Source organism: Verticillium dahliae, genomic scaffold (assembly GCF_000150675.1).
Source record: "Verticillium dahliae VdLs.17 supercont1.17 genomic scaffold, whole genome shotgun sequence".
Taxonomy (NCBI): Eukaryota; Fungi; Ascomycota; class Sordariomycetes; order Glomerellales; family Plectosphaerellaceae; genus Verticillium; species Verticillium dahliae.
The window spans coordinates 1-22,251 of NW_009276936.1; the positions used below are offsets into that span (position 1 = coordinate 1).

The window sequence follows — 22,251 nt, forward strand, 5'->3', positions numbered from 1 at the left end:
TTCTATAAATCCTAGAAGTTTATTAATCGTTAATTCTATAAAACGATTATTCTCTATAATCTCCCCTTCTATTTATTTAGCGATAACTATTTCTACCTCTATAACGCTTATTAATATAGAAGTATTTAAATATTTTAATATTCTCTTCTACCTTTAATATACTCCTAAGCTAAGTAGATAATATATTAAAAGATTATTCTAGCTTTATTAATATAATCTTTAGCTCTAAAATACTTTAAATTATTCTTAGAGTATTTATATAGAGATAGGTCTCCTCCTAGAATATTAGATTAAATACTCTTTAATATTATTAAAGCTTATTTAGAAAGATCTAGAGAACTTCTATTTATAGCTTTCCTATATTCTCGGGCTCTATAATAATAGAATTAAACGTTATAGAGCTCTAATCTATATAATATTAAGCTCTATTAATCTCCGAATTAAATTATTATTTAATTTTTAAATATATTTATTAGATTCTTATACTCCTATTTATATATTCTAAGAAGAAAACTTATATACGCCCTAAAAGTATACTTAAGAAGAATATATAAAACTATATATATTAGATTTATAAGAGCTTATATATATCTATAAAGATATATATTTTATCGTCTAAGATATTATAAATCTTTTTAGAGTAATTATTCTCTTTATTCTAGAATAATATAAATTACTTAATTATAGCTTTATCAATTAATAAGTTTATTGATTTATATAATAATAGAATATAATATTAAATTAATAAGTTCTAAATATTATTTAGAGATAAGGTCTTATTTTATTATAAATAAGATATAATCTCTTATTAATTAGATTATTTATTCTATTAATTAAATAACCCTAAAATATAAAGTTAATAAGGATTTATCCTTTTATTTTATATAATTTAGATTTAAAATAATTAAATAATCCTTATTATAAGTAATTATTTATTATTTAATTATTCTTAATATTCCTCTATTCTATAGAATATTAAATTATAATTAATATTACTCTTTAATACGTTTATATTAGATATCTCTTTTTATAATAATATTAAAATTAATTTCTTTAATATTTTAATATTCATTATTTTTAGAAAAAGGATCTTATAATTTATAAAATATATTTTTAATATTTAAGAGATTATTAAATTATAAGAATCGAAATCCTCTTCGCTTTAATTTTAGAAATCTTTAATAAATATTTCTAAGAAATAAACTCCTTTTATATTTCTATATATACTTATTATTTTAATAATCTAAGCGCTTTTAAGATCTATAGATATTAAATCTAATAATCCTAGGAATTATAACTTTACGCTATTTACGATAAAATCGATATCGAGATCCTTCTTAACCCTCTAAATAAAGTATATAATATTAATATCCTTTAAAATAATATCGAACTTTTATTATAGTTTTTTAATATTCTCTAGCTTTATTATAGAATTATTATTATAATCTAAAGAGCTTATTATCGCTAAGTTTATAAAGCTTTAATATAAATAGTTAATTATTCTATATAGCTTTATTTTTTAGGTTTTATAATTAATAATATAGCTTAATAATAATTTTAATCGTAAGAGTCCTAAGATACTCGAAATAGATAATACTCTTATAGATTATATAATAAAGGAATTCCTTATTATTAAGCTTATATAAAAGTCTTAAAATATTTAAAAATAAAATAGTACTTTTACGATTATTTATAAAGCGTAATCGATAAGCTTATATATAATAAATATATTATTTATAGGATCGATCCTAACTTCTCTAGCTCTAGCTATTCTATATTATATTAAATATAATATTAATTAATATTAAGAGGGCTTTACTATTTATATAAACCTTAATCTAATACTTCCGCTATATTTACGAGCTCTAGATAAGTAGGGTATTTAATAAATCTTATAATATTTAATTTATATATAATTCTTATCTATTTCTCTAAATTATTATTATTTACGTAAGTTAGATATACCTATCTACTCTTAGCGATTACGTAAGCTATAGTTTACGTGCTCCTAAGAGTAGTAGATCCTAGATATCCTAGATACCTTAGATATCGCTATCCTAACCATAGAGTTCCCTAATATTGGTTCAACAGGACCTGTATTATGTCATCATTATGGCGAGGGACAACTCCAGTAGTCAGTCGTCTGGCTGGGCACGGGGAGTGTTCACAACGCTCACTATAACCCTACCTACTGAAATGCTCACCTGAAATCAACCTTTGCCGTCTCGAAAACACTGACAAGACTGCGCCTTCATCATGGTGTGTAGCACCATGCTTGGGGAATAATGTTCAAGTTTGTATCCGACAATGTAGGCGGTGTTGGGACCAAACGCAAGCACTCTGGCAAGCCCTGTGATCAGTGCAAGAAGCGCCATGTGAGTCCTGGAGAGCTTTCTTGGCGCGATACGACCATGAGCGGCGATTTACACATCTATCAAATTAGACTGACAAGACAAAAGAAAAAATGTTCCCATAATCAGCCTGTGAGCTCAAATGGGTCTCCCGGAACTCCATCATCGTCAATACACGTAGTCGATCGACCTCGGAGCGATGACTCTGCTGTCCCGCATGAAAGCTCGCGAGTTGCAGCAAAGACAGCCAAACCACATGATACCTCTTCCGCGCTGGTGCGATCACTGCAGCCTCCGCAAAGTGCCAAGCCCGCATCATCATTGGCTCCGTCTGAAGGCGCATACTTGCGATTCGTCGGCGACCTGAGCCCCGAGGCTTCTTTCTTGGAAAACCGCACACGAAAACCCGGTGTTCAGAAATCTTCGAGGCCGGGCGAAGTGGGAGTTTGGCTGGGCCAGAGAACTGATGACCGAGCCCCCCCGGATGATCAGCAACAGGGCGGCACTGTCATAGTTGAACCGGTAGGCAGCCCTGCCTACCGTCTTGAGGGCCTGGCTGGACTGCAAGCGCTCTATCCCTACCTCCGGAGAGAGTGCGCACTCGTACTGCCTCCCAAGAAAGAGTTCGAGCTCTTGTCACGCCTCTACTACGCAAAGTTCGATCCGCTGTTCCCCATCTTGCATGAGGAGGCCATCGACCAGCACGATGTGATGGATGCCGTCGCTCTCAAGCAAGGCATATGTCTGCAAGCAGCCCTCGATCCTTCGATGAAACCTCATTTGAGGCTCTCCTGCGGCGAGAGTCTTCTCTCACAGCTCGAGTTTCGCTCCAGCCTCGCGACGGCGTTGAAACTGTCCCTGGACATGGGCTTCATCCGCAACAGGATGGTGTTGCTGCAAGTAACGGTGCTTATGGCTTTCTACACCGACAGATCTTCGGCGAGCGAGATTTCAACGGCGTACACCGCGCAAGCTGTTCAGCTGTCGCTTACCCTGGGCCTCCATCTCGGCTGGCCTGGCGACACAAGTAGCACGGAGAAATCTCGAAGGATTTTCTGGTGCGTCTGGACCTTGGATCGCCTGAATGCTACTGCAAACGGGCGACCCATCACGATCCATCAGCAGGATATGAACATGAGGATCTTTGAGGCGATACCAGAGCAACAACCCTCCTTTCGACTCTTCATCGACATCACGCAGTTTCTTGATGCTGTCATCTCTCAATACCGCCCTCATGCGACTCCAGATTGCCAATCTTTGACTGGCAAAGTGCACTCGTTTGAAACCTTGGCTCAGGAGGCAGATGCTCTAGACATTGGCTTCTCGTTACTCGGTGAGTTGGTTCGAATCGAGAGACAGTACTGAGGCAACCTTTGAGCTTCGCTAACCTGGCACTTAGCTTCCCTGGAGATGTTCTATCTCTCGGTGGTCATCTTGCAGAGCCGACCACACAAGGGTGATAAATCGCCTGAGCGCGTCCCTTTGTCAGCGCTTCAGATATACAGCGCCTCGAGCATCGTTTCCGTCGCTCTTGGGGAGTTCAAAACCTCAATGACCTTCTGGGCCATCCTCCCATATGCAGTGTCCATGGCCACTTCAGTAGCCTATCAGAGCCTGCGAAATAGTACCGTACCCTACAAGCGGAAACAGGCGTACAGTTTGTTCCATAGCAGCTGCGACATCCTCGAAAAACTGAGTATATCGTTCCGCTCCGCCTGCACAATGGCGAAGCTTGCCAATGATACGTTACAGGAGGTCGAGAGGGTGTCGGGAAACAGGAACAGGGCCAACAAACTGTCAAACAGCAGCAGACAGAGCGTTGCGAGAGAGGTGGAAGCAACCGGCGAGACTACCCAGACAACAACGGCGGCCGTCGAGCCCGAAGAACGTGAGGCGACACAAGGCACGCAAGTACGCCAAAGGCCTTGGGCGGAGGCTTCGTCTGTTCCCGTGGCCAGCGCTTACACGGCACCCTTGCCTGGACAGCCCAATCTTGATCCATCTCAAATGACAGTGGGCACCACTCCGTTTGAGAACATGGACTTTACAGATGTCCCGGGAATATTCGAGGACTTTGACCCAGATTTCCATCTCAACCGCATCGATGCACTATTTTCGGCCACCCTGGATCCAACCATGTCATTTATGCCAGATGAGTGGTTTCAAGAGGGTGCTTTTGAAGAGTACCACTAAGTGGGCACAACGAGGACGAGGTGGGCATACCACAGACGCGCGACCGCCAACCGAGCACCCACTAGACATCCCCGGACAGGACTGACTCTTCACTGCTGTTCATCTGGATCGGTCACAAAAGCCACTGACGTGGAAAATGCTGGGGCGCCGCGTGATGTCAGGCTCGCGGGGCTCCCTAATTCGGTTAAACCCGACCTCTTAGGCTGGCGGGATTCTGTAAATGGCATTCCGCGCACGCGAACTTCCTTAAACGGCAATCGCGGTTCATCCTCAAGCGATCTGCTTTCCTTAATAAGTTCCCATATGAGGATGATGAACTGACTGCGTGCTGGAATAAAACAATTGTCAAACTTGTATACCATGGTGCTCATGGGTTACCATTTCCGCCTTTTCTTTTTCGCCTGAACAATACTTCTAGCATGTCAGCCATAACGAGATGTTCTCGCCTTCAACCAGCCTCGATCAGGCTAGGCTTGTCACAGTCGCAGCGCCGGTTTGTAGGTGCTGAGGCCACGGCATCTGCGCGCAAAGAGGGCGATATTTCATCCGTTTTCAGGTCCCTCTCCGGCGCCGGTGACGAGGTATTGCCCACGAGGTTTGCCGACGTCAAGAGGGCACTCCTCCGTCGCAGTCCAAGCAGAGAAGTCCTTCATGCGAGCTGGGATCGTCTCCTGGAGCGTCTCAGGGTTGAGACGGAAGAAATCAAGGCCAATAGAAACATTATTGTGCCCGAGATTTCATTCTCTGACTTGGCAAACCCTTCATCTTCCTTTAACGAGGCATTCCGAAAACGAGGTGTTGCCGTCGTGCGCCAGGTCGTACCAGAAGATGAGGCTCGTTCCTATAAGACCGAAGTAGAAAAGTACATTGCCGCGAACCCTTCTACGAAAGGTGAGCGCGACGAGGAAAGAAACGTCGCAGTCATGGACTAACAACCTTCAGCCTTCCCTCCTCATGACCCCCAGGTCTTTGAGCTGTACTGGTCCAAGTCTCAACTAGCGGCACGCTCTCATCCCAACATGCTCAAGACGCAAAAGTTCCTCATGTCGTACTGGCACTCGAAAGACCCTCATGCAGAGTTCTCGTCTGACCAACCCCTTACGTATGCCGATCGTCTCAGGATCCGTCAGCCTGGCGACGCTGGCTTTGCATTGGGCCCGCATGTCGACGGCGGCAGCGTTGAGCGATGGGAAGATGATGGCTACGGCAGGGGCCACGTCTACGACAAGGTCTTTGAAGGCTCCTGGGAGGAATTCGATCCCTGGGAGACAAGCACGCGGCTTGATGCTGTCTCCAACCTGTACAATGGCGCCGGTTCATGCTCCATGTTCCGAATGTTCCAGTAAGACTCTCCAATCATCGACCATTCGCAGTCATTTGCTCACATTTGTCGCAGGGGCTGGCTCAGCATGTCACACACAGGCCCTAAAGAGGGAACTCTACTTGTCAACCCCCTTTTCAACCTCGCCACCGCATACTACCTCCTCCGGCCATTCTTCACATCCAAGACACTGCCGGCTCAGGACTCCGTCACTGGCGAGGGTGAGCAGGTGTACCAGCCTGCGTTTCTGGATCCGAGCAATTGGAAGTTGGAAGACACAGTCACGTCGACCCTCCAAGGCGCTTGGCCCGGGAGCGGCCAAGAGCTCAACCACGGCTGGCACCCCCACCTGAACCTCCCCTTCACCATGGTCCACGTCCCCCGCATCAAGCCGGGTGATTACGTCGCGTGGCACTGCGACACCATCCACGCCGTCGACAAGGTGCACCAGGGCACGGGGGACTCGAGCGTTCTCTACATCCCTGCGTGTCCGACCACGAGGCCGAGCCTTGACTACGTGAAGCGGCAGCGCGATGCGTTCGAAGCTGGCATTCCGCCGCCGGATTTCCCGGGCGGTCTCGGCGAGAGCGAGCACAGGGGCAGGCCGGGTGTGCAGGACTTCAGGTCCATGGCGGACGGTGCGGTGCGGAAAGCTGCCGGCTTTGCGGCGTTTGATGCTGCGGCGTCTGCGACGCAGGCGGAAAAGGATTTGTTGCAGTACGGGAACAAGGTTTTGGGGTTGTAGAGATGGAAATGCGCTTCGGAGTTGATGAATTGATAATTTGTTTTGGGGACAATTTTTGTCCAAGGTTAATCTCGCCATGCTTGTACTGAAGATTTCCTTGAGCTCGTAGTATGGCGGATAATTATATGAGAGATAGGCGGCAGGTCATGACCATGTGCACTCCGCTCAGCTCCAGTATGGCAGAACTTCCTGTGTCAACTCAATGTTGATCCGCGCAGAGTGTCTCAGGAAAGTTGGCAGGACCAGATCGCACACAGGCATCGTCTTGAACATGATGGTCTTTATATATACATGCTACGCTAGCGACACGAGCTCCAGGGCTACGCCCGCGACTCGGGTCATATATACAGTCCTCCGCTCTAGTTCTCGCCGTTGACCTTGGCAGCGTGCTGGTAGATGAGGACGTCGGCCTCGGTGTCGTTGAGGTAAATGGTGAAGCCGTCGTTGTGGTTGCAGCCGTACGAGTAGCCGCAGTAGCCGTACTGCCAGTACATGTCGGGCATGCCGCCCTCGATGGACAGCTCCTGCCAGTGGCTGATGACCTCGAGCCTCGTCTCGTTGCGGACCTGGCCGAGGTACTCGAGGCGCTTGTCGGGCTGGAGCCAGCCGTACTCCTCAAAGACGACGGGCTTGCCGACGTCGCGGCCGACGGCGGCGTGGTCGACGATCCACTGGTTCGACCACTCGACCGTCTTGCTCCACCAGTCGGGGTAGAGGTGGAAGGTGCCAAAGTCAATGTTCTTGAGGGTCATCTCGTGGTCAAAGTCGGAGCCGTCGGCGCCGTTGTAGGCCCAGTCGTCGGACTCGCGGTTGAAGGCGCCCTCGCCGCCCCAGGTGATGAGGTGGTAGGGGTCGATGCTGCGGACAAAGGTCGACATCTCGTCGGTCCAGGCGGACATGACGGCCGGGTTGCAGCCGGCGGGGCTGCGGGGGAGGTTGCGGACGCCGTCGGCGCCGCAGCGGGGCTCGTTCATGAGCTCCCAGGCGAAGATGGTGGGCGAGTCCTTGTAGCGCTCGACAAAGGCCTTGACGTAGCGCTTGTAGGCGTCCTTTATCGCGGGGACGCGGTAGAACTGCGCATGTTAGTGCGAGTCGAGGAATGGGAGAAATCCCCAAGCCCAACATGGGATGAGGGCCAGGGACCCAACATGGGATAAGGGAGAGGAACATACATCGTCGTGGTACTTGCCGCCGAGGTTGACGGTGTACACGTCCATGCCACCGTAGTCGGCCCAGTTGTTGGTGAAGGCGACGAGCAGCTTGATGCCAACCTTGGTGGCGGCGTCGACGACCTTGTCAAAGGGCTCGAGGTTGATGACGGAGGTGCCGTTGTCGTACCACTTTTGCAGAATCACCTCGGTGGCGCCGGCGCCCTCGCCGCCGTACTTGGGCATGCCGTTCTGGAAATCCGAGGTCGCGTTCTTGTCGTTGAAGCCCCAGGTGCGGAACACCTTGAGCCCGGCGTCCTTGGCGGCGGTCAGACCAGCCTCGACATCAGCTTGGTTCTAGCGCAGCAGCGTGTCAGTGTGAATGCTTCTCTCTCGTTCTGCAGCTGTTCCGCCTCGCTTCAGGACCAGGAGAAACTAACGTTGTCAAAGGGGAAGTAGTAAGCATTGCTGCCGGCAAAGGGGAAGTCCTTGCCGTCCAACCTGAACTTGGTGCCCTTGGTCGTGACGAAACCCTTGGGCACACAGCGCGCCATGGCGCCAGTGGCCAGCAGACCGACGGAGAGAATGTCGAAACGCATGGTGAAGATGTAGCAAAGGATCGGACAGGCGGATGCTGACAAGGGAAGGTCAAAGCGAAGCGCGTCTCGAGAAACCAGACGTGACGATCCTCGTCGGTTCCCCAGAAAAAGAAGGGGCAGGCCAACATGTTCAACTATTTATTCAATGCGTCGCAATGCCTTTTTTTCTCCTCTCCTCGCCACCCCGTTCTCCAACACTGCATCCCCGGATTGTGAATTGACCAATGGACCACGGCGTCATCTCCAGGCTCATGAGCTAGAGCACGGAAGAAGGCTGCCCGCCCCCCAGAAAAACACAGCCAACACCCAGGCGCCGTTGACCCGTTCGCCCCATCGCCCCATGGGCCCATGGGCCCCAGCGGCATCACCACGTCGGGGGGTAATCATGGCCCATGGAGTTGACCAGGGGGTAGACGAAGAGGAGGTGGCATGGGCGGTCGGAGGGTTGGAGGCATGGAGGCATGGAGGGTTGGAGGGTTGGAGAGCTGGAGAGACATGAGAGGAGGCGATGGAGGGCGGAGCGACGCGGTCCGCGGTTCCGACAGGGTTAGTCCTCCCGGCGGCCACCCCGGACCCCTGACCGCGGTCCGCCGCGCCGGTTCGCGTCCCCAAGCTCCACCACCGGCAACGCCACCCTCCCATTGGCCCTGCCCCGGGTCCCGGGTGCCTGAACGGTGCTTAACCGACTCGATCGTTGTCTTTGACTCGATTGTTGTCTTTGACTCGATCGTTGTCTTTGACTCGATACCGTTGTCTTCGAGTCTTCGTCCCATGTGCCCGTGTGTCTTCTCCCATGCCCCTCTGTCTTCTCCTCGCGCTCCACCACGGTAGTAACGCTCTACTAAGGTGTCGTTCGACAACCCTGACGACAGCAAGCGACGAGACAGCGCCGAAAGAAACATGCCAAAACGTGCCATGATCGACTTGACCCGCGAGGGGTTCATCCGTGGTACGGATCTCGGGTTCTTGTCTGTCTTATTGTCCCCCCGCCCTCCTCTTGTCTTCCCCTCACTTCCCCTCATGCTTCGCCCCACGACTGCTTGTTGTTCCTCCGGCTGCAGCCAGCCCACACCCCTCGCCCCCTGGCATCTTGGGCCTGGATTTCGGTTCCCCGGCCGGGTCAATGGCATGTCAGTGACGCAACGAGGGGGTTGCATGTTCAACGAGGTGGTTGCATGTTCCTGAACCCGAGTTGATTCATTGGCAGCACGTGGCACACGGAACGTGCAGCAAACGTCGTCCAAAGACCTGGCTGCTCGGTCAGACGCTCGCATCAAGATGCGCCCGATTAAGATGCGCCCGATCAAGATGGGATCAATGTTTGCTTGTGTTTTGAACCTATCAAGACAGCTTAAAAATGTACAGCTTGGTTCACCGGCAGCCCAACCAACGCCTTCGTTCGACTCGTCGCCCTGGTCCGTTTGCGCTCTGGACCGGATCGTTCGTTCGTTTCCCTCTCTCGTCCATGTGAGCCCCAAATGGAGCAAGTGATGGAAGCGAAAAGCAATCCTTATTGGTGCCGCCCTCTTGGCGATGATCCACCTAGCAACCGCAGACCCTGAACGCCAGACAGCTGAGAAAGAAAATTGAAACCCTGATCCGTGACTTCGTTCCTTCGTTCTCATCGCGCACGCGCATGGCTCATATCGTACCTTCACTCTGCTCGCTGACGGCCCGGCCAAAGCCCCCAACTCCATGGGTTTCGATATTCGTTCACTCCACGTATGCACTCCCGCTTAGTGCACCCCCCGTCCCTAGTTCGTGTGAGTATGTCTGATGCTCGCACGTCGAAGGTTTTGCATCATCTGCTCCACCAACGCCATCGAATCGTGGGGCACCTCCGGAAAACCCACCCTGTCCATATCGTCAACCTCTGCCGACGTTTGCGTCGTTGCCATGGGCGCCCTGACCGGCGGCAGTATCGGCGTTTCCGAGATTGCCTCGCCTGTGTATCCCGAGGGCTTCGACACAGGATTGCCAGCTGAGAGAACCTGCAAAGCCTGCGGAGGCAGTGGGACCGGTGTCACCTTGACAGGAAGTCTCGGTAAAGGCACCGGCGTCTCGACGGCAGCTCTATTGGAGACCTGCGTCGGTTGGGAGGGTGGCCGGGATGGAGTGCCATTCTGTGTATAGGCAGCTGAGGCTTGTTGAGCGGCAGCAGCTATCGAGTCAGGGCTCGTGCTGGTTTGCGCTGGTACCAAAGGCTGCGCTGGGGTCGAGTCGGGAGTCGAAACCACCGTCTTGGTGGGTGAAGCGGTAGAGGCGTGGCCGAACATTGCTCCACTGGCTTTCGTTCGTGGTGTCGAGTTGGCTGCTTTCTGATGAGGAAGAGGTACAGGCGTCTCTGAAATTCGAGCCGTCTTGCTCTGTGCATTTGGCGATTGTGCAGAGCTGGTGGAACCTAGAGCACCATTGGACGTAGGAGAAGGCAGTGTACTTGTAGGTGCCCTGGCGACCTCTGGCGTTTGAGGCCGAGCCTGGGGCGCTGTCTTTGTCGGCCCTGGTGTCGGTGTCGGTGCCGGACCTGTCTTGCTGCGCGCGGCTCGATACATGGCTGGCAGCGGCACAGGAGTCACCTTCTCGGGAATCTGATATGTGGTTAGTCACGAAGAAGACAGAATATGGGAGCCAGGGGTCGAAGAGTTGACTACCTTATACTGCACCTTCGGTGCTTGTGGCTTCGAAGGCTTTATCTCAGATGTAGATTCTTGATTGGAGGGAGGCTGAGGGGCGGGATTCAAGGCAGCCTGTTGACTATACTGCGGAACGCCAGGGGAAGCTCCGGTGCCAGTATAAACAGCGCCCGGGCTTGGCATCGGCGCCGGTGTCGTTGACGAAGCGAAGCCGGTTACGTGAGGCGGCACCCCCACCGGCGCTGACGTTGAGCTCAGTTCCGGCCGAGGCGTCGCTGAGTGTGTGTCCGTCGAAATAGGGTTTGCCAGGGGGGCTGCAGCGCTTGCGGTAATCCGATTCGTCTGGTTCGAGGGTAAACCACTGCTTGATGCATGCGCGTGCAAGAATTGTGTCTGTGATGGGACAGCTCTGCTCGCATTGTTGTAATCAACGACGCCAGGCCTATTCGGATGACTCTGCTGCGCATTTTCTCCAGGTTGCGAGAGTCCTAATGCGAGATATTGCTGATGGTAATGCTGAAGAACAGACGTTTGAGGATGAGATTGGGCAGCTCCGTGCGGGGCGTACGCCAGAGAGGGGCCTGTTGCTGGACCAGAAGAGACAGAATACTGAACGTTTTGCGATTGAGCACGAAGAGCTGGATTGTTGGGCGAAGAAAATGGATTGTTGTTCGTCGCTACAGCAGGCACAGTGGTGTTAATACGGCCGTTGTGATCAGATGGATTGGAAGGTGGCCGGCTTGGCTGTTGCACTGTGGGAAGACTACTGTCTTGAGTTGCATTGTACGGAGTGTGATATCGACCGGGTCCCCTGGCAAGTGTGTGAGCTGCTGGAACACGAATACTTTCTGCAGTATGACTGGCTATGTTGAAGTGGACTAGGGAAAGGGGTATAGGGAAAGGTGAACTTACGTTTGAGCCTGGTCGGCTGTGAAGCTGGCTGGCGACTGCTGCAGATGCTGAACCTGCACCTGCTGCTGGGCTGCGTTGTAAGGCTGACTTTGCTGTTGCGATTGTTTCTGCGAGTTGGTCGCAATTTGTTGCGTGGCTGCATATTGCGCTGGAGAGACATGCGCTGGCTGTGACGGAGTGCTTGACTGCTGAACCACGGGCTGATACTGGTGCACCTGGAGCGGTCGGTTGCTGTCTGTGTATGATGTGCCCTGTTGGCCCTGTTGGCTGCGTTGCTGGCTATTGTATTGGCCAGATTGATACGGTGACGGCTGGTTCATTGAAGAAGGCGTTGACCAGGTTCGTTGCTGCTGCTGCTGCTGCTGCTGCTGCGGTTGTCCATAGTTCGGTGGCGCATTTCCTTGCGCACCATAGGTGGCGGTCTGCGGGTTATAGGCAGGAGCATAAGAGGGGATAAAGCGATGCTGTGAATACTGGCTTGGTTGAGGGTACTGTTGGCCAGCGATCCGAGAGTCAACGCCATAGCCCGGCTGCTGGCCTTTAGGCGCAGGAGATGGCGAGTTACTCATTTTAAGAGCAAACTGTTGATTTGTGAACTGTTGCGTCTTGAACCAAGCACCGTCGATGGGCTTGCGCGGCTTGTACACGTATGGCTTCTCAACGTTGACTGCGTTGGGCAAAGAGGGCATTGGCATCGGGCCTTGCGCCGGGCCCTGCACGGGGGCCGGCACCGAGGAGGTCGAAAGCGGCGACGGGCGTGGGAGACCAGGAATTGAAGGTCGTTGAGGCACTTGCGACGGCCGACGTTGCGTGACCGATATAGGCTTGGGAGGCTTCGCGGGCTTCGGCAGTGTGTCAAGGTAGTTGCTGCGCGGGTTGTGTCGCTGCAGCGTAGGGCTCTCCGTATACTGCGCCTTCGCCTCGGTCGATGTCTTGCCAAGGTAGTACCACAGCTGCATATCCTTGTCGAGGTCAACTTTAGCCTGACCCTTGTTGTGAATAGGCTCGCAAGTGTGGAATTCAGCCCAGGTGAAGCCGCCGTCCACAAAAGTATCATCTTTCCTTGGCACCTCGTCAACGGCTCGTTTGGCGTTGAGCTCTTGCTTGGCCTTTTGCGAAGTGGGCATCGGAATAGCTTTGGCAGAGGCCTTTGGAAGATGGTAATCGGAGGGATCAGCCACAAGGAGCCACTTCCACTCAACCTCGACGCGGGCACCGTTGGGAAGAATATCCACCAACAGCATCCGCTCATCTTTGCGATTTTCGACAACCACGCCAGCGAAAATATCCCCTTTGAAGTACTGCAGCTGGCAAATTTCGCCTTCCTTGACAGCCTTGGCCGCATTGAGGATGCGCTCGTCGTCATCCAAGGAGTCGCCGTCCACCTTCTTGTCTCTCTTGGTGCGATGGAAACGACAGCTGAACTCAAAGGCTTGCTCCTTGTATTCTGTGCCGTCCTCACCCCAGACGGAGACTTCGGCCTCCTCCACAAACACACCGGCCGCGGCAGCGCAGGTAGCATGGTACGCGCGCGCGCACTTCTTCTGCGAACACTGGAAGCAGGCTCCGCGCTTGGACCGACAGAACAGGCACTTGAGATCAAGTCTGTCCTTGGCGACATTAGCGACATTGCAGACGACCTCTTTGTCGTCGATGGTCTCGATGTAGGTCTCCGGAAGATAATGGGCGCACATGCGGTGCGCCTTGCGTCCGTCGTTGGTCGGAATGAGCTCGGCGGAGGCAAAGTCGTTGGGACAAAGACAGCAAGGTGGCTCGGCGCGTGCCTTAATTCGGAGCCTGATTTTCTTCACCTTCTTCTTGTCCTTGTCCTTTGCGTCACGCTTGCGCTTGCGGGACGGGGCCTTGATCTTGACAGCGCGAGATCCTGGTACATTGGTGGATTCAGGCTCCTCCATGTCCTCATCCTCTTCTTCATCGCCATCATCATCGGTGTACTCTTCGTACTCCAGCTCCTCGCCTCGCAACTTGCGTTCAATATCGTACACGTCGATCCAGACACTGTCCTGCGCCTGGGGACACTGGCATCGCTTGGCGATCTTGCCCATGGGAAGCCATGAGTCAAGAGCAAAGTTGACAGCCTCTGCGCAGTTGTAGCCGAGGTTGTAGCCCGAATGGTAGCCATATGGATATGTGACGACGAACTCTCCAGGATAGGAAACGCACTTGTTGACGGTGATGTTGTAATTCTGCTTCAGCTGCTGTGGCGAAATCAGGTAGCCCTTGTGGCGGAGGAACTGATCGCAGGCCTTGGCGTCAGTCGGCCAAATGTTCTTCATGGCTGCCTCAAATCGCTTGGCGTCGGCCTGCGAGATGCTGTACCACTGCTTCGGCGCGCCAAAGTGCAGATAGTTGATGCTGTAAAGGTCGACATCCTCGAGATGCCAGGCAAAAGTGGCCTTCCACATGCCAAGATAGAGATATGCCGTGTTAACTCCCGGGACCTTGCTGCCCAGGACGTCGAGCAGGTTGGGGAGTTTGTTGAGGTTCCAGGTGTCGGTAGATTCGTCGAAAAGCGTACCCATCAGGTCAGCACCGTAAAGGGGGGGCGCATAGGTCAGCGTCTTCCAGTACGCCCTCTCCAGCTCCTCGCATCTCTCTGGCGTGTAGTCGGACACGTCCATGCGGTAGTCAAAGTCCTTGAAGGCTTCCTCGTCGATCTTGGCAGAACCCTCTCGTTTGCTGTACTTTCGGCGCGCCGAGACGGACTGCGTGGCGCCCTTGGAGGGCCTCACGCCACCCATACGACCCATCCTGCCGACAGTAGGAGCGGCTTCTTCTTCCTCCTCCTCCTCGGCATCCCCAGTCTCGACCGAGTCTACCACAGCCTCCGTCTTGATTTTGCCCTCGTCAGCATCCTCCCTCGGGGAGACGGGCGTCATAGGTCGATCTTCCGTCTCGGCATCGTCGGCGTCCTTCTTCTGCTTGCCGCTGTTCTTGGCGCCGCGCTTGCCGCCGCGCTTCTTCGCAGGGGCAGCCCTAGGTTTCGGCGCAGACGACGCGGCAGCTCGGGTTCGAGTCGCAGGCCTCGGCTTGTCTGCATTGGCGCGGCGCTCGCCCCTGCGGGCGGGCGGCTGGTGTTCGCTCTGCTCGCACAGCTTGCGCCACTGGGGTACGTTGTAGGATCGCTGGTGGAGAATGTTGACCTGTCGGAAGGTGCCGCCGGAGCCCATGATATCCTGCTTGATCGGTTCTCGCACACGGACCTGCTTGACGAGGTCATCGAGTTCGGGTAAGGAGTTTTTCCACTCCTCGGGTGGAATAATCTTGACGATGCCGGACTGCATTCCATAATGGTCTATCTTCTCCATCTACATTTTGGTGAGGTTAGCGGCAATGCTCACAAGGCAGGCACGGGTGGGGAAAAAACGGACAAATCGCTTAAAGTCCTTAAACTGATGCATGGTTGGCCGAAACACAGGGACGGTGCCCGAGTAGTGGTCGGGTTCGACTTGGCCAATATCGTCCTCCTTGGGCGGCTCGTCGGCGGGGTCCACGGCGTCATCGTCCAGTTCGCTGAGCTCGGAATCCGAGCCGTCGGACTTGGCCGCATTGTTGCTATCAGGCGGCGAGTGAAGGAAGGTAGGCTTGGCGCATTCAATGTGGTCGGCGGGAGCATCGTGTTCAGCATTCGCAACGCGGTCCTGGGTGTGGCCGTCTGTGTTGCCGACGTCGTTGGTGCAACCGGTCTGGGTCTGCGCTGCCTCCGGCGCAAGAGAGACCTGGGTGGGCGCTGACGCCAGGGCACTGGGGGCCTCAGTCGACATGATCCGGTGGACTACATGCGATTTGTTGAATGTCGAGGCCGCTTCCGAAGTAATGTTCCCTTTGCGCAGTTATTAAATTCTGTTGGCCGGCTGCTGGTGCAATGCGCGGCGGGCAGGCTGTCGTGTGAATCGTGTGGTGAAGGAAGGTAACCGGCAACTGCAGGTGCAGGACAGTGGGAGGCGATCTAGGCTGGCAGCAGTGCAAAACGCTAAAATCGGAGGTTCGAGGTCTTCGGGACAGAGTGGGGACCAGTGACGGCTTTGATTGGACGGGTTTGATAGCAGGACGGAGAACGTATCTCTGCGGGGGGGGGACTGTAGGGGGAAAGGAGTAACTTGATCCACTACAGGAGGCCACGCGCTCCCTGGGTGGTCTGATGTCCAGGGGATCTGGCCTGACGCCTTCTTTCGATCCAGGGGGCTTGAATGAATGGATAAGCATGGAACTCAGCGCGGCTCATCAATACACCGTGGACTGCAGCGTTGACAGAAGTCTGGTTCACTATTTCCTGTGCAAGTATCACACTGCAGAGGACGCCAGTGATGCCATTGTGTAAGGTACAACCGGACCTTCAGGTGCATCGATCAAACTGGCAGGGAGCGACTCACAAAACGGACCTTCAGGTGCATCGATCCCCTTGCGACGTACCCTTCACAAAACTCACAGAGAAAGCAAGTCCATCCCCTGCGACGTACCCTCAGCCAACCTGCAAGCCTCGATCAGTAGATGCACTACCCTGTACGCTAGTCCTATCACGGCCGGGGAGCCGTGGCCTCAGGCGAGAATTGGGCGGTCGCCCCTCAAATGACGTCTGCCTGGGTCACGGGATGCTGGGCAAAAACCTCACTCCGTACCCCTTGCATTGTAACACTGGGATATGGGAATAGCTTCAGGCATGTATGCTTGACTCCTCGTGACATTTCCCATGATGGAGGTGTTATTCAAACCCCTTTAGTATGCTTCTCCAGGATACAGGACTCTAGGCGTCCCATGTTTCTATCCGTTCTTTTGACTGTCACGTTACATATCCGCCCGAGGACGATGAATATATAAAGATAAGGGAAATGTAGAGAGGTAAGGGAAGCATTGTTCGCGGGTCTGGTGGATTCAATCCTCTGATGAACTCATGGAAGACCATGCGTTGAATCAACTTCATCAATCGCCCTCCCACAAAACAACATCATGTACCCTACCATTTGCTTCCCGAGACAAGACTCGAGATCCAGATGCAAGGCACACAATCACATCTACATGGCCCAATGAGCCTTGTGCCCTCCATCAGATAATCGTGCATCGTCAGGGGTAAGCCGATCTTTGGGATGGCCCGGAGAGATGTGGACAAGGGCTGTCACGCGGGACGTGCCGTACGCCAGGGGCGCTCCGGGTTCTCATCAGCAGAAACAAACGGGGGGCACGCGCGTCGTCGGGGGACGTCGGGGCATGCGTAAGCCCACCTCAGGCCGCAGTGCTGTCGACATGGCTTGCGCCGTCTGCGGCACTCGATGGGGTTGCATCGAGGCCGAGCCCTATGCTAGAGACAATCTCTGATGATGATGAATGGATGCGTCTTGTACGTAATGTAGATGCTCGTACCATTCGAATGTTTTCGAAACGATCTGTTGGAAACTTCAGGTCCCTATAAGGAATCGAGGTGCGAGAGCAACGACTAGGCCACCATAGGTGCCGAGGATAGTGGATGCCTTCAGGCGGCGAACACTGTTTCCAAAAGGTAACTCTGCTATCCCTCACTCCCCGAAAGTGCCACAGCATACTCACTGCGCGGGGCCCAAGCTCGCAACCCAATGAGCGCCTCGTTCCCAGGCACGAAGCCATCACCATGCAGAATACACTCTCGTCGTGGCACGCCACCTTCACAGGCGTCTCGCGAAGCAACATTCAATAGGGGCAACGTCACCTGAACGTCTTGCTCTTCTAGAAGGAACCCCCGAAACCTGCTGCTCTGCGTCTCTCTACTTGAACCACCTCCAATTTTCATGATAGAACGGTGTATCTCGTCGAGTAAAATGGGGAAAAGGCAAAGATGGAAGAGAAAAGATCACACCAAAACACCATGCCAGAAGAAGGAAGAAAAAAACAACAAGTATCATGCACCCAAGGAGATGTGTCAAACCCCCCCTGAAACCCAAAAATCATCATCTCTATCGACATGGCGCGCCAACCAGCAGCAGACAACGCTGTTGAGCATAGCAGGCGGCTTTCTTTTGGCAAAGGAAACATCGTCATCATGCTGCGATGCGGAGGTGACTGGATCCCAAGCCGACAAACTCGAACATGATAGGGATCATGCCCACGCCGAGCCAGGCAATACCTATTGTGCCAGCCGTCAGCGCCTGGCAACACGAACACCAATCATGCAAGGATGGAACATTACACTTACCAGCATACACGACGAGCTTTGTCACAACCTCGACGTCATAACGCACTCTCGGCCTCGTCAGGCGGGAGAACATCTCCTTCTCCTCAGCTTCATCCTGTTCGGGAGAAGGGAAGTCTCTGGCCCTCGACTCTTCGATCGGGCTGGAGACGAAAGAGCCCATCTGCCTCTCGTATTCGCCAATGCCACCATGCACACCGGATGCCGCGCCGCGGCCAGCACGGTCGTCACTGTTCTCCTGGACATCAGCCAGTGCCTCTTTGCCCTTGGTGCTGCCGTTGCTTCCAATGCTCTCCCTACGCCTACGCTCGCGGTAGGCAAGAGCCTCGTAAGCGTCGGCAGCGCTCTGTGGCCCGATCGAGACAGATCGTCCGCGCGTGGCCGGATGGCGAATGGACTCGCCGACGCGGACGATTTCGCGCACAGAGGGGATGAGGTTGTCCATTCGCGAACCTGCGGGAATAGACTTGTATTCGGAGGCTGGGGTGAAGAAGCGACGAGGCAGAGAGTAACCAGCACGCTCGATCAGGCGGAAGAGATGCGGCAGCGCACGCAACAGGGTGGGTTTCATGACCTCACGCCAGGCGAAAATGACGAAGACACCAAAGAAGAGACGAGCGACGAGCACTGGTATGCCGAGAGGCCCCAAGTTGATGGACTGGAAGTTGTGGGCATTCGTGTCGAAAGGGTCGTAAGGGGTCCGGCCGTAGTTCCACGTAGCATATTCGAGACCAATTATGACACCTGCGAAAGCGACGCTGTCATCAAAGCAGGGGCAGTCATCCACTGGCTCTGGGTGAATGCGCACGAGGACAATGACGACGAGGGCAGCGATGAGGACGGCGACCCACGAGCTGGAGTGCATGTAGGCGTCGAGAGGCGGGCCGTAGTAGAACTCGGCCAGGGGCAATCAGGGCGCCAATGACAGAGCCGACCACGACGTCGAGGAAACCCATGCATGCCACAGTACAGGCGGCCGACAACGATGGAGATGGCGTAGAAGTAGGAGAGGCCCTCGAGCACGAGCTTGGTGGTTGCGGAGTACTCCGTCTCCGGGCTGCGCAGAACGAGAATGGCGTAGAGAGCCACCGACACGGCGTTCGTGCTATGCGTCGAGGGAAAGCCGTACTCGAGCGCTGCTGAGCCGGACATGGTGATTCGGTGGAGGGGCGGCGAGAGGGGTCGTGGCAGAGAGCACAAGTCCTTGATGAAGCCGGTGAAAAAGACTCCCTCAGCGAGGATATGGACGAGACTGCAGCATGTCAGCGAAGAGACCGTATGACCCTTGCGCTGGAGAACTCACCCCTTGCCGAACGAGGCATAGCCATACCAGAACAGCATTGGTAGGCCGATCATGAAAAAGGTATGGGTGCCGAGGTTGGCCGTGATGGCAAAGTAGCTATCGAGAGCAGGCGTGCGGGCCCTCTCCTGAAACCATGCAAGGTAGGGCGTCTCCCATCGTACTAAAGGAAGCATGCGTTGTCGGAGGTTGTATCGCCATGGGGGCATAGCCTTCTTGTCTGTTGGGTTCGTAGGCGGTCAGCGATGCTGTGGCAGAGGCTTGTGGCACGCGACACTGGCTAGCTGCCAAGGGGGGGGAGGGGACAGTATGCTTCAGGAGGGGTGATCGAGCCCTGTGCATGGGGACCGTGGCAGTTCTTGCAAGCATGAAGCAACCGAACGGCCAGAACTACAGCTCATCGACCAGCGTGGGACATACAGTGGTCTTGACTCCTCAAGCCGGCGTCGATAACGACAGGTTTGGTGGTGGAGGGCGGGGCATCGTCTTCTCGACGCTCAGCCGCGCCGTTGGGTGTGGAACACATGGGCTGAGAGATGTGGGCATTCGCTCGATCGGTGATCGTGGCACTTCTGAAGAAGAGGGTCTGCGCCGAAGGAGGTCGGTCGTGACCTTGATTGCGACTGGGCGTGTTGCGTGAGGTTGTGTGCCAGTTGTAGGTTTTGGCCGAGGAAGCGGACGAGCAGGCGGGTGGGCGCTTGAATGGTGGAGTTTGCGTCTCGGTTCCTGGCAGGTTCTGGGCTGCCTGGCAGGTACTACTGGGCTGGGGCTGGCGGGCCAAGAACTGACGAACAGGCACAGGCGCTGAAGAGTGCGCACCCACTAAGTTTAGTGTGCGACGCCATCTCCAGACCCTGGCTGCCTGACCGCTTCCGCTGCTTTAGAGCGTACCCAATTCCAATTTATCTCCATATCCCAAGATGACCTGCCTGCGGCACCTTGGCCTTCCTGACTGACAGGTTACACTGGCATGGCATTATACCACAGTTACCGATTCGGAGAATTATCTCGACTTTGCAAAGACATCGTCATGCCCCTGCGGCCCGTCGTTTCTAACCATGAAATACGCACTTGCCTCCGTTCAAAGCAGTGTTCTATCAATCCACCCTCTCCAGCCTCGTTGAGCAGGCCACCGAATTACATATCACCATGAATATCGCAAATGGGGAACTGAGAAAGAGTATGTTGTTTTTTCGCCAGTCTCTGTACCGACCTGATCATCCATGACATCTACAGCTTCTTCTTCACACAGTTGCCCGGCACGACGAGGTCCTTCCGCGAAAAGCAGTCGTCGCCAACACAGTCGAGCTCAAAGAACCTGACAACCTCCTGCGCCTGATCAGGAATGTTGTGATCAACCCCGTCGGCAAGGAAAGCCTCGAAGAACCCCCTCCGACCATAGACGCTCTTCGTCCACCCCGCCTGCGGCGTGTCCTCGTCGACCTCGCGCGGCTCGCTGCCCGTGCGCAGCACCGTCGTCCAGAGCTTGACGGCCTCGTGGTAGTTGGTGGCGTTGATGATGTCGTCGGCCGCGCCGTGCAGCACCTGCATCTTGGGCCGCACGCCGTCGTAGGCGGGGTACGCGGCGTGGACGAGCGCCGCCCACTCGTCGCCCGTGTGCTGGATGTTGCCCTTGGCGCAGTCGTCGGACCAGACGGCGAAGCCGTCGGCGGCGTAGCACCCAAACGGCACGCCGGCAAAGGCGGAGCCCGCGGCGAAGACGTCCGGGTACGCGCCGATGAGGACGTTGGTCATCATGCCGCCGGAGCTGATGCCCGTGACGAAGACGCGGTCGGCGTCGACGTCGTGGTGGGCGAGGGTCCAGCGCACCATGCTCACGATGCCCAGCGAGTCGCCGCCGGCGTCGTGCGAGAGCGTCTGTGGCGAGGACACGTCCCAGCAGTGGTCTGCGTCGTTGGGCGACGAGGGGTAGATGACGATGAAGCCCAGCTCGTCGGCGAGCGGTCGGTAGGGCTTCCAGTCAAAGGCGTTCTGGGCCGAGCCCCAGCACCAGTGCGGGTAGACGAGGAGAGGCGCGTTGGGGCGGACGGCGTCGGGGACGTAGAGGTAGAAGGAGACGTTGGTGGGGTTGGGACCAAAGTCGGTGATGTGCTGGAGCTCGGCGGCCGAGGCCAGACCGACGGTGGCAGCGAGAAGACCAAAGAAGGGACGCATGTTGTCTCGAAGATCAAGGACCCTCAGCTTGGCTGCGCTGGGGGGCCAAGCAATTTGGGCAGAGGTGAGCAGATGGGTCTCTATTTATGGCCCTTCATTTTGGCTCAACTGGCCTCCCCGGATGAACGGCCTTGAAGGGGATCATCGTTCGATCATAAAAGAAAGCGTGCGCCGGCATAAATGATACTGAGCTTGTATGCGGTATCTTCTGGGGTACCGGGTTGGCGGGAGGCCGCGGCGGAGGCGAGCAGGCGATGATCGCGGGGATGGGTGGAAGGGCCTGGCTCCGTTCCCAAGGCGGGAAAGTCTCCGTCTGGCAAGCAGCGGGCTCTTCTGCGATGTCACCTGGGAGGCCACATTCATTTGCTTGCATATGAACAGTCCCTGAATCCTTGTGCCTGCCATGCAGCTTCGTGCAGTGGCTAGACACTTGACGATATCAAAGTAATCCTTGGAGTTTTAAGCTCTCCAACGGCTGAACTCACATCTTCGTTTATCTCTGGTCCAGACGTAGAGCTAAAGCGGCGAGGCGTTGCGCCACACCCAATGCCTGCCCCTGAATCTCCTCGCATTTTCCTGCACTCCAATTGGCCAGCCAGAAGAACTGACGTTGCAGGGGTCCAGAATGGCCCAACCGCATGGGGACGATGACGCTCGTCGCGTTGCACGTTGCTTGGCTTCAAGATATCTTCA

The 22,251-nt window shown here is 53.7% G+C and overlaps 7 protein-coding genes across 7 annotated transcripts; 2 read left to right on the forward strand and 5 right to left on the reverse strand.

Moving 5' to 3' along the window:
- Nucleotides 1-2,256: 2,256 nt before the first annotated feature.
- On the forward strand, nucleotides 2,257-4,544 carry VDAG_07475 (uncharacterized protein; the record flags this gene model as incomplete). Its single annotated transcript, XM_009656380.1, has 4 exons — nucleotides 2,257-2,263; nucleotides 2,314-2,375; nucleotides 2,643-3,684; nucleotides 3,751-4,544. 4 exons carry the CDS (start codon nucleotides 2,257-2,259, stop codon nucleotides 4,542-4,544), a joined length of 1,905 nt encoding a protein of 634 aa, XP_009654675.1.
- Nucleotides 4,545-4,963: 419 nt separating this feature from the next.
- On the forward strand, nucleotides 4,964-6,610 carry VDAG_07476 (uncharacterized protein; the record flags this gene model as incomplete). Its single annotated transcript, XM_009656381.1, has 3 exons — nucleotides 4,964-5,435; nucleotides 5,487-5,880; nucleotides 5,941-6,610. 3 exons carry the CDS (start codon nucleotides 4,964-4,966, stop codon nucleotides 6,608-6,610), a joined length of 1,536 nt encoding a protein of 511 aa, XP_009654676.1.
- A 359-nt stretch (nucleotides 6,611-6,969) lies between these two features.
- VDAG_07477 (mannan endo-1,4-beta-mannosidase) lies at nucleotides 6,970-8,357 on the reverse strand (the record flags this gene model as incomplete). The annotated part of the gene is made up of 3 exons (XM_009656382.1): nucleotides 6,970-7,683; nucleotides 7,783-8,115; nucleotides 8,199-8,357. 3 exons carry the CDS (start codon nucleotides 8,355-8,357, stop codon nucleotides 6,970-6,972), a joined length of 1,206 nt encoding a protein of 401 aa, XP_009654677.1.
- A 383-nt stretch (nucleotides 8,358-8,740) lies between these two features.
- Nucleotides 8,741-9,130, reverse strand: VDAG_07478 (uncharacterized protein; the record flags this gene model as incomplete). The annotated part of the gene is made up of 1 exon (XM_009656383.1): nucleotides 8,741-9,130. The coding sequence occupies one exon, from the start codon at nucleotides 9,128-9,130 to the stop codon at nucleotides 8,741-8,743; it is 390 nt and encodes a 129-aa protein (XP_009654678.1).
- Nucleotides 9,131-10,093: 963 nt separating this feature from the next.
- On the reverse strand, nucleotides 10,094-15,687 carry VDAG_07479 (DNA damage-responsive transcriptional repressor RPH1; the record flags this gene model as incomplete). Its single annotated transcript, XM_009656384.1, has 7 exons — nucleotides 10,094-10,111; nucleotides 10,211-10,500; nucleotides 10,556-10,857; nucleotides 10,908-10,945; nucleotides 11,009-11,756; nucleotides 11,903-15,231; nucleotides 15,373-15,687. The coding sequence occupies 7 exons, from the start codon at nucleotides 15,685-15,687 to the stop codon at nucleotides 10,094-10,096; spliced, it is 5,040 nt and encodes a 1,679-aa protein (XP_009654679.1).
- Nucleotides 15,688-17,931: 2,244 nt separating this feature from the next.
- VDAG_07480 (long-chain base protein) lies at nucleotides 17,932-20,004 on the reverse strand (the record flags this gene model as incomplete). Its single annotated transcript, XM_009656385.1, has 5 exons — nucleotides 19,804-20,004; nucleotides 19,387-19,603; nucleotides 19,065-19,335; nucleotides 18,087-18,978; nucleotides 17,932-18,017 (listed from the first exon to the last, which is right to left on the reverse strand). The coding sequence occupies exons 1-5, from the start codon at nucleotides 19,907-19,909 to the stop codon at nucleotides 17,932-17,934; spliced, it is 1,572 nt and encodes a 523-aa protein (XP_009654680.1). The 5' UTR covers nucleotides 19,910-20,004.
- A 609-nt stretch (nucleotides 20,005-20,613) lies between these two features.
- VDAG_07481 (feruloyl esterase B) lies at nucleotides 20,614-21,558 on the reverse strand (the record flags this gene model as incomplete). Its single annotated transcript, XM_009656386.1, has 1 exon — nucleotides 20,614-21,558. One exon carries the CDS (start codon nucleotides 21,556-21,558, stop codon nucleotides 20,614-20,616), a length of 945 nt encoding a protein of 314 aa, XP_009654681.1.
- Between the last annotated feature and the right edge of the window lie 693 nt (nucleotides 21,559-22,251).